At 43.7% G+C, this 12,482-nt stretch overlaps 1 protein-coding gene across 3 annotated transcripts in view; it reads right to left on the bottom strand.

The window, feature by feature from the left end:
• The window catches only part of LOC138840887 (E3 ubiquitin-protein ligase RAD18-like), a 72,726-nt gene extending 60,683 nt beyond the window's left edge, over positions 1-12,043 (bottom strand). For all 3 annotated transcript variants that reach the window (XM_070041279.1, XM_070041277.1, XM_070041276.1), the window contains exons 1-4: positions 11,946-12,043; positions 8,256-8,337; positions 4,156-4,217; positions 2,260-2,330 (exon numbers count right to left, since the gene is read on the bottom strand). In XM_070041279.1, the coding sequence (XP_069897380.1) occupies positions 2,260-2,330; positions 4,156-4,217; positions 8,256-8,337; positions 11,946-11,996 (266 nt within the window). In that variant the 5' untranslated portion in view covers positions 11,997-12,043. The remainder of the gene's footprint in view (positions 1-2,259; positions 2,331-4,155; positions 4,218-8,255; positions 8,338-11,945) is intronic.
• Between the last annotated feature and the right edge of the window lie 439 nt (positions 12,044-12,482).

The following is a 12,482-nucleotide window of genomic DNA, read 5'->3' on the forward strand; positions in this document are numbered from 1 at the left end:
TTCACTATGTTCCACATCCTCTGTGAGCTGCTAATAGAATTGTTATCTCAAAGGTTTAAAACATGAAATATTTAGAGAAAACTCCCATGCTGATGGTACATAAGCCATAGAAATTCATAAAACCAATGATACGGATGGAGACTGGCTGCTATGCCAAAACAAAGAAATAATTCTTTCTCACTCAGAGCAAGATGATGTTCAACTTACACAGAAATATTCTAAGTCTTCTGCTCAATATAATCAGTTCTTAGGATCTTTTTTCTTTTTTGAACTCAGAATCCTTTTGCCTCAACCTCCTGAGTGCTGAGATTATAGGCATGTACCACCACATCTAGCTAAGAACATTATTTTAAATCAAAACTGAGGGTGGAGCATTTGAGTTTTTTTGTTATTTTTAAATAAAAAGCAACAAGCACAAGAAAACATAAGAGCTGCACAGCAGCTTTGTATCTGAATATCTATGAAAGTATTTCCAGTATCTTCTTATACTCAATTTAGGATACTAAAATGGCAATAGGAGCCAGGCATGGTGGCATATGCCTATAATCCAAACTACTAGGAAGAAAATCTGGAGGTTTGGTATTCAGAGCCAGTCCATGCAAAAAGTAGGACAAGATTCTATCTTAACCAACAAGTCAGACATTGAGTTTCACACCTAAAATCCTAGCTATGTAAGAGACATGAACAGGAAGGTTAATGGTTCCAGCTGGCCCCAAATAAACATCAGGAAACCATATCCAAAAATATAGCTAAAGCAGTGGGAGTATGGCTCAACTGATAGAGCACATGCCTACAAGCCTGAGGCCCTGAGTTCAAAACCCCAGTACTGCAAGAATAACTAAATAAGCAATGACAAATGGTAAAAACAAGAAACAAAGTCAATAAATAATAATAATAATAATAATAATCTTTCATTCTGATAAACTTACACTTACTCATCAATCCCAAAGCCAACTTCCAACAAGTAGTAACACTGATTCGCTTGAATTTCATCCCTACTGATTTTGCAGATAAAGTACTTCAACATTATCTACCCACAACAAATATCCAAGAGACAGGCAGGATACGAATTCCAAGAAGGCCAAGAGAGAAAAGAAAACAATAAAATCCCCAGGGTCTGTGAGTCTAAACACACTGGCACTTCTCCTCAACAAAGAGCAGCTGCTATCTGCAAAGCTTCTTTCCGCCCAGCAGGGAGTTTGCCACACTTCAGTAGCGACCAGCTAAGAAAAAAGAAGTCTCGACAAAGAAAATGAAACAGCCCCTAAACTCCTCCTAGAACCATGACCCTTCTCTCACAGACTTTACAAACTAACTGGTAAAGCACTAACAATGAGAAAAATAGGCATTTTAATTAGGGGAATCAGAGAATGTCAATTTCTGAATCTGGGAAAGCATACCATCTTTGTATGCCACTGCTTCAGGAAACTGGCCAACCAGCCAGCCAGGGTGTGGAATGTCCTATTAGCTGAGTTACAGTACTAATCTTGATCACGTTCAGGATGTAAACCTATGAGTACATATGAAATAAATACAAGAAGAAATCTGTTCACATTTTTAGAAGTAATGTAGATTACCTCCAAGAATGTTCCAATAAGCCAAAAATTCATAGACTTAAGTATATGAACACCTAGTCTGATTACATGATTAAAACTGAGAATAAGCCCAAGATCTTATTCAGTAAAATATACCCTCTGCGTGACTAAACTCACTTTTATACATTCTTGCATTTGACAGTTGGGGAGTATCTTGAGTTTTATAAAATACAAGCAATTGTATGTTTAATAGAACATATCCTTTATACATGCTGAGTAAGTCACATTCATAATTAAAGGTTCACATATAACCACTACAACAAGTACAGATACATGCCTCATGTAGCTCTGACAAGTGCAAGCACCCAGAAGTAGGAACACCCCAGGGGCAACAAGCACACTCAGCGCCAGGCCATTTCTACTAAAGGAACAGGGCTCCCTGGGGAAGAGGCTGGTTCTAGGGCTTGGGCAGGAAAACTACAAGGAAACCAGTAACTATGTAAGCAATACCATTTTTAACTTTAAATTATTCTTCCTAAGAGGGCAATTCCTGCCAAGGAAGAAACTCCTCTTACTACACAGTAGAACTCCCATGTGTGAATAACATGTCACTTCCTTCTTCTACTCCAAAATATTCAACCACACATTCCCAAAGCAAAAGTGCATGGAGAGGGACACACACAGAGCAAAGTAGTTAAGGGTTAGTCACAAAATTAAATCATACCGGGCAAAACTCATGCTTTTTACCAGTTCGTCTAAAATGCGGTTGTTTTTCAGGTCTGGCTCCGTGACCACCTAGGAAAGAAAAACAACAGATGGAAGAAGGTCAAAAACAATAATTAATTTGTGTAATCTCATTTTCAAAAATGTCTGACCATCCTCCTGAGAATATCCCCACTAACAGTCTTCCAGGAAAAGTCAGCAAAAGTTAATTTATGTGATACTAACAGTAAATCAGTACCTGCTAAGGGAAGTCTGATAAATGCTCTGGAAGGCATCTGTTGAAATCATGTACTATTGACTCTGTCCTAAGACAAAACCTAATATGAGCAAGAATCTTTCTCCAAAATGCCAGCACTCAGCCTTCCCTAACATTACTTCTGAAAAAAGAAGTGCTCCTCTCAGCAACATAAGTTTCAGACTTAAAATAAGACTGCTTTTCAAGAATACTTCTGTAGTGAGTACAGTACAGCGTCTACTTCAGTGAAGAGACTGTCATGTGGAAGCAGTGGGACACCCTGGGGAAGATCTTGGACTTAGGGGATACAGTGTGCCGTGTTTCTCACATAGGGAAACAGTTCAGGCAGGCCCAATGATATTCTGACATCATGTGCCCACCAGGGAGAAAAACTAGCCAAATCTGCAAGAGTCCCTGTGTCCTTTCCATTGGCCTCACCATTCCTTCTTTCTCTATTCTCATGTTTTTCCCCTTCAATCTGTGGTTCCACTTGTTCTCCAACATGAGAAGTGTCAGAGACTAAAGCCATGGTTTGCTAGCATTTGCTGTTGTGAGTCTGGTTTGAAAAGAGGTAGGAGCTAGCCAGGCTAGTATTGGATTAAGCCCAATACCATGGATCTTTGCCCTTTGCAAAAGAACAATCCTAATATCAGTTAAAAGAGAAAGTATAAAAAAAAAAAAAATTAAAGCTGGGCACCAGTGGTTCATGCCTGTAATCTTAGCCACTCAGGAGACTGAGATCTGAGGATGCCAGTTCAAAGCCAGCCCAAGCAGGAAAGTCCACTGGAATCTCATCTCCAATTCACCACCAAAAGGCTGCAAGTGGAGCTATGGTTCAAGTGGTAGAGTACCAGCCTTGAATACCAAAGCTCAGAGAGCATCTAGGCCCTGAGTTCAAGCCCTTAGGGCAGGCAGGAAAGGAAAAAAAAAAAAAAAAAAGGGAACCATAAGGACAAAGACCAAAGCCAGGTAGCAGTGGCTCACACCTGTAATCCTAGCTACTCAGGAGGCTGAGATCTGAGAATCAGGATTCAAAGCCAGCCTGGCAGGAAAGTCCTTGAGACTTTAATCTCCAATAAACCACCAGAAAACTGGAAGTGGCACTGTGGCTCAAGGGGTAGAGTGCTAGCCTTGAGATGAAGAGCTGAGGGACAGCGCCCAGGACCAGAGTTCAAGCGCCACGGCTGACAAAAAAAAAGACAAAGACCATAGGAATTAGTATTCTCATCATAAAATTAATTTTTTTTTTTTTGGTCCGGTCGTGGGGCCTGAACTCTAGGCCTGGGCACTGTCCCTCAGCTCTTCAGCTCAAGGCTAGTGCTCTACCACTTGAGCCATAGCGCCACTTCCGGCTTTTTTCTTTTTGCTTATGTGGTGCTGAGGAATTGAACCCAGGGCCTCATGCATGCAAGGCAAGCACTCTACCACTGAGCCACCTTCCCAGCCCCATAAAATTAATTTTTAATTCATAATTTAGATTAGAAATTCTAGTGAGAAATTGAACAAAGCTCAGTTCTCCTAACATGTACTTTAGAGATCCTTGTGAAAATGTTCTATATATGGCTTAATCCAATAACTACACATCTGCTCATAGTTTTGTCTGTACGTGAAGCAGAAATATTTACTCCAATCTCTAACTTAAAAAAAAAAGAAAAAACTCACCACACAACAAGTTGGACACTGAGTTTTGTAGGACAAAAATTTTCTTATACAGAGAGAACAATCTGCAAAAACACATAAAATGCAAAATAAGTTCAACTATATTAATATAGAAAGCTGACTTTTAACAAAATCTGGCTTAAGCCTTTGACAATTTTCATCATCTAAGTTATGTTACATATAATCTTAGATGTATGCACATCTAATGCACATCTATGCACATTTAAACAGGCAATTAAAAGGCATTTCTAGGAAAGGAAAATGTACCAAATATAACGAGTCCCTAGACAGTCTAACCATGTAAGCAACACCATCCACTTGTAAACCACAAGAAACATACACAGACCTCAGTGAATAAACATACAAGGTATTATGGTCAAACTGTTTGCAACTAAGAAACCTGAACGAGGAATTCTGTTGAAATTTTCTGAAGGTGTAAAGGGGAGAGGAGGAAAGTGACACAGGGAGTGTGTCAAACTGTAACAATGAAACCCAGTCTGTATAAATAACGTAAGATAATAAAAAGATATCCTAGGTATCTCTAGTGTCTACCCAAAAATAAACTTATAAATTATCTAGGTTATCAAATTAGGGACTTGCACAGCCTGACTCTGGGTAAACCAGCACCATGTGGTTTCTAACTAGAGTGCTGGGGCAACCATGGAGAAAAGAGTGGCCTGTCTTTACTTCACACAGTTCACAGGAGTGAGACAATTACACTACCAGTCGGGGTAATGAGTCCTAATAATTTAAGGAGGAATAAACATAAACTAAATTCACTACACTCAAGATGGTATCAAACATACTCCCAGTAAGAAAAGGCAGCTGTGGCTAAAGGAATGGCACTGTAGACCAAATTCAGCTGACTGGAGGAGCTTCTAGTTGGCCCTTTTGTTGAGGCAAGGGAAACAGTACAACTTCACTGGTGCAGAAATCCAGAAATAGGCAAGCCCCACAGGCCCAGTAAGACCCAGGAGGAAAAGGAAGGGACTGGTTATAACAAGGGTAAAGCTCTGATGAGGAGGAAACATTCAGGCACCAGAAAGAGCTTGAAGCTGCCAGTCTACCCTAACAACAAGGAAAATGTGCACAAATGGAAAAAATGGATATATGGATCTTCTTAGATTCACGAGAAAAGCAACATCACAGAGAAATGGCTGCCCCAAAACCCAAGAGGCAGACAGACAGATACAGAGAATTACCATTTACTCCTACACAAGCCTTGATTAACTTTGTGAAGTAAACTATATAAAAGAGGAGAAAAGGATGGCTGTTGGCTAGCTCCATGATAATGGTGATTTAACAGGTTTTATGAACCAGTGATCTAGAAAGCATAGATTTGGGGCATCTGCCATTATCTAGTTAGAACAAACAGACCAGTGCAAAAACCTGACACCTGAGCACAGCAACCGACTCACTGCTTCTCCTGTACTGTTGTAATGGACTAGAACAAGCCAAGCCCTCTCCTCACAAAAACACTCTTCAAAAACATGGGTTTGGTGACCTGAACTCACTTGTGTATCACTCAAACCACAAGAACTGAAGATCTACAATAGATGTTCATTATTCTTTTCCAAAGTTAAACAGAGCAAAACAGAAGTACAATTTCAAATGTTGACTCCTGAAATGTTAAAGGAATAGCACCAAACAGCTAGGACTCTGAGCCATCAATTCTACTTGATCCAGAGTAAAAGAAAGAAACAGATCCCAAGAGACTTGGCTCCGTCTATAACTCTGAGGTACTCTGTGTCATAAAAATAATACTACCAGCCAGGCACCAGTGGCTCACGCCTGTAATCCTAGCTATTCAGGAGTCTGAGATTTGAGGATCACAGCTTAAAGCCAGCCTGGGCAGTCTGTGAGACTCTGTGAGAGGTATGGATCAAGTGGTAGAGTTCCAGCCTTAAGCAAAAACAAACAAACAAAAAAAGTACAAGAATCAAAGGCCCTGGACTCAAGCCTCAGAGCTCACACTTTCAAACATAGCCACTAAAATCTAACTATATGCTGTTTACTGGAGAATCATTGGAAGGAGGAAAATGGGACAAGCCATTTGATACACAGGCAATAAAACAGAACAGGAGTCACAACACTTACACAAAAGACTTAAAGCAAAGAAAAAGGAATGACATTTTACAACAATAAAGGAACAAATTCTACATGAAGATATGATAATTATATAAGCACTCAACATCAGAACAGCAGGAAATGTAAAGCAATGACAGAACTAAAGGGCACACAATAAAACTAGATAGCACCATTATTAGTACGATTTTAACACCCAACTTTCAATAACAGAAAAAGCAAGGAGCCAAAAGATCAGTGAGGAAATAGAGACTTGCACAACACTGTACAGCAGCGACTCTACCAGGCACACAGTGAACATGCCACCCAACAGCAGCAGGACTCAGTATTAGTGCCAAGAATATTTAGACTGTGTGTTTAAATATTCCAAGTAAAAATGTCATGCCAGATCAAAGGGCAAGATCTAAATATACACTGTCCACCCCCCAAAAAATCAATTTAAAGTAAACATGAATAAATCACTGGAAGGAGAGGAATGGAGCAAGTCATTTCATGCACATGCAATCAAAACAGGAGTCACAACATAATCCTAGCTACTCAGGAGGACCACGGTTCAAGGATGGCCCACACATACACACAAGACCCCTTCTCAACCAACAGATGGGTAGTGGTGGCTCATGCCTGCCATCCCAGTTATACAGAAGGCTGAGATTTGGAGAGATAGGATTCCAGGGCCCAGGCAAAAAAGTTCACAAGACTCCATCTCAAGAAAGAAGCTGGCATGACACATACCTCTCATCTCAGCTAAGATGAGAAGCTTAAAACAAAAAGATCACGGTCCAAGCGTACACATGAGCAAAATCCCAAACCCTTTTCTCAAAATTCACCATCTCAAACAATGGCTGGAGGTATAGCTCATCAGTAAAGTGGCTGGCAAGTATAAGGCTCTGAGTGCAAGCTCCAATAACACATTAAAAAAAAGGTAAAAGGATGAGAAAATATAAGCCAAAGAACCACTAATCTAACAAACTTGGGGCTGAGGATATAACTCAGTGGTAGAGTGCTTGCCCAGGAATCGACCCCTAGTACCACCAAAAAAATAATAGAGAAACTGGAGATTCGGTGTGGTGGTTCATGTTAGCTACCATGGAGACAGAGATCCAGAAGATCTAGGTTCAAAACCAGACTGGGCAAAAGACTGAGCAAAACACAATCTCAACACATAATCCATCCATGCACGGTGGTCCACACCTGTAATCCCAGCTATGCAGGAGGCATAGGTGGAAGGATGTAAGATCAAGACCAGCCCAGATGAAAACTCAAATCCAAGGAGAAAAAAATAACTAAAGTAATAAATAACTAGGGCCACAGCTCAAGTGGCAGAACTCTAGCAAACACAAGGCCCTGAGTTCAAAACTTCAGTACTACTAAAAGGTACAAATAAAATGCTATATACTAAGCATTTAATACATAAATACCTCTTATATAGAGGACAGGCTTAGTGTAATAAATGATTCTTTCCAGTATCACACAGCAGTTAAGTGATAAAACTGTCTTCAGTAGGAGCATAATTCTGTCACTGGAGAAATTCAGATGCTCTTTGACTAACAATAGTTGGGCTTACTATTTTTCAACTTGGCTATGCTGCAAAAACAATATGCATAGCCAGGTGTCAGTGGTTCACACTGTAATCCTTGATACCTAGTAGGCTGAGATCTGAGGATGGAGGTTCAAAGCCAGCCCAGGCAGGAAAGGTTATAAGGCTCTTAGCCCCAGCTAACAACCAAAAAACCAGAAGTGGAGCAGTGGCTCAAGCGGTAAAATGCTAGCCTTGAGCAAAAACCGTTAGGGATAGTGTCCAGGCCTTGAGTTCAAGCAAGGAAGGAAGGAAGAAAGGAAGAGAAAGAAGGAAGGAAAGAAAGAAAAGGGGAGGGAGAGAGGAAGGGGGGAGGGGCCGGGAGGAGGGAGGGAAGAAAAGGAGTGGGGAAGAAGAGAAGGGGATATATATACACACACACATATTTGATGCTAGGTAGTACTACTTCACACTTTTACTCTCAGAAACAAAATATACTTACAGTTGTGTGAACATTGAGGAATTATCATGGCAATGTTGAAATATTCAAAGCAAATTCCACATCGAAGCAAATCATCTATTGTCTGGGAAAAAAAAAACAGAAAAACATATGCACACATGAGAAGACATCAAGATTGGAATGTCTGCCTAGAACTCTCTCCCTATTCCCCTAAAAGCCAAATTCAGTAATACTTCATCAAATATACTCAAAAGCTAACTCCAGACAACTACAGGGATCTTGGAAAAACTTCCCATATAATTTTTTTTTTCTTTAGCACTAGGGACTGGACTCAGGGCCTCACATTTGCTAGGCAAGTGTTCTACCACTTCGGCCACACCCTCCAGGGTTTGCTTTTAGTTTTTAGTTTGTTTTTCACATAGAGCCTCATTTTTTCCCAGACTGACCACAAAGATATCCATCCTACCTCCACCTCCCAAGAAGCTGTGACCAAAGACACAGGCCATCACACCAGGCTTTTATTTATTTATTCATTCATTTTTGTTATCGTGGGCCTCAGTAACTTTTTGCCCAGGCTAGCCTCAAAGCAAGATCATCCTATCTCTGCCTCAAGTAGCAAAGATTTCAGTTATGCCTCAGCATACCCAGCTCTCCTAAGAGCCATTTTTTATTTATGTTTGCACAGGTAGTGCTGATGCTACACAGATTCCTGGGCAGTACTGTTAGCCCTTTACAAGGCTGTAGCAACTCTGTCCCTGCTCCCACATGCCATGTGGGCCAGGCCTCATTCTAGTACCCTCCAGCGTGTCATAAAAGGCATCAGCAGTCAGTCACTATTCATCTTAAGGTTCAAATCAGGGACTATTAAATGCAAATACTAGAAAATAGCCAGGAATGGCAGTTTGTGCCTATAATCCCAGCACTTAAAACTGAGTCAGGGGGCTGGGAAGGTGGCTCAGTGGTAGAGCGCTTGCCTTGCATGCCTGAGGCCCTGGATTCAATTCCTCAGCACCACATAAGCAAAAAGAAAAAGCCAGAAGTAGTGCTGTGGCTCAAGTGGTAGAGCGCCAGCCTTGAGCTGAATAGCTGAGGGACAGCGCTCAGGCCCAGAGTTCAGGCCCCACAACTGGACCCCCCCAAAGAAAAAAACTGAGGCAGGAAGATCCTGAGTTTGAGGCCAGCATGAGCACCATAGTGACAGCTTACCTCAAATAAACAACTAAGCAAATACCTATCTACAGCAGGCACACAATACAGGGCATGAGTCGAGCCAAGACTAAACTTCCTGTCTTCCTGCTGCCAGTCCAGTGCTTGCTGCTGGTATGGTAGTAAGCCAAATGAGGACACCCTAGAAGTAGCTAGCATCAATGAAGCATGGGAGGTAAAGAAGTGGAAAAGTAAAAATGTCACATATGTTTATGTTATCTTGGAATGTAATAGAAAAGAACCTTCTAGCAGGGGTGAGGCCCCAAGTTACATCCTCAGTACTGCAAAAAGGCTGCATACAAATATACTGACCTCAGGCCTCAAGCTCTCCGTGTGTGTGTGTGTGTGTGTGTGTGTGTGTGTGTGTGTGTGTGTGTGTGTGTGTGTGTGTGTGTGTGTGTGTGTGTGTGTGTGTGTGTGTGTGTGTGTGTGTGTGTGTGTGTGTGTGTGTGTGTGTGTGTGTGTGTGTGTGTGTGTGTGTGTGTGTGTGTGTGTGTGTTCCATACTGGAACTTGAACTCAGCACCTCATGTTCTCACTGGTTTTTCCATTCAGAGCTGGCACTCTACCACCTCCAGTTCTGGCTTTTTAGCTGTCTGCCCATGGTGACTGGCTGACTTTGAACCAATATCCTCAGATCCCAATCTCCTCAATAGCTAGGATTATAGATATGACTTGTATAATATATATTGAAGACATTCTCAAAAGATAAAACAAAAATAAATAATGGTTACTAACAATCAAGGAACTGGGCAAATGAGGGGCATGGCTGAGAGAAAAGAGAGACAGTGACAGAAAGAGAAACATTTTGAATGCTTTCTTTCAACCATAGAATGTATCACTTAAATTTTAAAATAGAAGATAAAATGACTAATGCCGCTGAGTGTGGTGGCTCGTGCATATATTCCTAGCTACTCAGGAGGCTGATACCTGAGGACTGCAGTTCAAAGCCAGCCCAGGCAGGAAAGGCCGTGAGACTCTTATCTCCAATAAACCACCAGAAAACCAGAAGTGGTGCTGTGGCTCAAGTGGTAGAGCACTAGCCTTGAGTTGAAGAGTTGAGGGACAGTGCCCTGGCTCAGAGTTCAAGCCCCAAGACTGACCAAAAAAAAAAAAGAGAGAGACTAATGCCATTAATAGTTCATATGAAATATTATAAAACCATTAAAATGTTTTCAATGGATAATGCCATAGGAAAATGTTCATATTTTAAGTCAGTTCATGTTTTGAAGAGAACAATTCCACAATGATACACAGCTACAACCATGTGGTTTAATCTTTCTAACAAGAGAAATAGTGTCAAAATCTCAGCCTTGAAAAAAAAGCGTAAGCAGCTCCAAAGGATTTAACTAAATCCAAGAAGTTGAATACCAGAAATCTCAAAATATAAACAAAAAAAAACAGAGAAAATATTTAACAGTAATCATCAACGGATGATTACTCTCTCACTTTTGTTTCTACTTTACAGTGGAGGAAAACCGGGCTCACAGAGATCACTCACAAGAGGCAGAGGTTTAACCCTGCACAACTGGAACTCAAATCTATGCTCTTCTCTAGTGCAGATTGGTATCAAGGCCACATCAAAGCTCCAGTTTCCATAAATCCTTCCAGTAGGGACCATCAAAGGGGGAAACCTTCCCAAACAGCTTCCCTGATGACAGCAGAAAGAAAAAGACTTCTGACCCTGTAAGGCGACTCGGGTCTATAATCGCCACTACTTGAGAGACGGAGATCAGGAGGAGGGAGGGAGGAAGGGAGGGGCTCATGACCCCCATCTCAGCCAATAATCTAGGTGTGCTAGTGAGCCATCATTACACCTGTCATGCCGGCAAGGAGAGGACTGTGTCCAAGGATCACGATCAAGGCTAGCCAGGGCTAAAACAAGACCCTCAATCCGAAGATACCTATGCACAAAGGGTGCATGGCTCGAGCGGTAGAGTGCCTGCCTAGCAAGCACAGAGCCCTGATTCCAAATTCCTGCGCCAGTACTACAAAACGAAAAGACAAGAACAAGACCGGACCTGTCCTCTACCCCCAAGACGAGCGCCGGGCCAGGGTGGGGAGAGGGGGCGGGGCCTGCGTCCCGCGGTCGGCGCGAGGCGGCGCGCCGCGCGGAGGCGGCCCAGGCGGAGACCGGGGGCAGCGCGGCCCGCGCAGGGCGGGGGCTCCGCCGCGCAGGGCGGGGGCCCCGCGGCCCGAGCCCGGGTCGCCGGCCGGGCGAGCGCGGGTTCTCGGGGCGGGCCGGCGCCCCGGCCGTTGTCACGGTTTATGACCGGCCTTCCCGGCGACGCTGCGACCGCTGGGGCGGAACCTCGGGACGCCCGCTTTCCTCAGATATCCCACCTTAGCTCACCAGGCGGCCAAGGTTGTCCCGCGTCACTTCTCAGGGGGGAAACTGAGGCCCGGGGCCGAGCGACGCCCCCGGAGGCAGCGCCGCCGGCGGCCGGCACCCGGTCCTTCACCCCCGCCCCCCGGAGCCCCGGCTTCCCACGGACACCCAGGCGCCCAGCCACCCCGAGGCACGCACCTTCATGAACTCCAGGCCCGCAGGCCACCGAGGCTCCACCAAGGGCTCCATGGTCCCTCCCGAGGCGCTGAGGATCCGCGCCCACAGGCCTCCCGCGCTCCACGACCGCTCGAAATTCCCCGCGCTACTGGGCTACGTCAGCAGTCCGCGGCGCGCCGCGGGGCCTGCCGGGAGTAGTAGTTCTCATGGGCGGAGCGCCGGCGAGGTGCGAGCGCATATACGCATGCGCCAGTTTGATAGCCGGTCTCTCCTGGCGGAAAAAGAACGAGCTTCGGGAATCAAAACCAATCCAAACCTTGTTCCTTATTTCAAGGGGTCAACCTGTCCCTCCTCCAGGACGCTCTGCGCCATCTCTGAAATGATCTGAGCTCGGCGGGAGGGTTTGGTTTTGGTGCCGATCCTGGGCCATGCACTCGGCATCTCTTTGGTGCTCACAGCTAGTTAGGCAAGAGTTGTATCGGATCATAACCATTGTCGGTGTCTGGTGTGGTAAGCTACAGGCCCAAAAACGTGACTGTAGAGTTTCCTTGAGTCACA

This window comes from Dipodomys merriami, unplaced genomic scaffold, assembly GCF_024711535.1.
Source record: "Dipodomys merriami isolate MVZ:Mamm:240054 unplaced genomic scaffold, mDipMer1.0.p SCAF_305, whole genome shotgun sequence".
In the NCBI taxonomy this organism is placed as follows: domain Eukaryota; kingdom Metazoa; phylum Chordata; class Mammalia; order Rodentia; family Heteromyidae; genus Dipodomys; species Dipodomys merriami.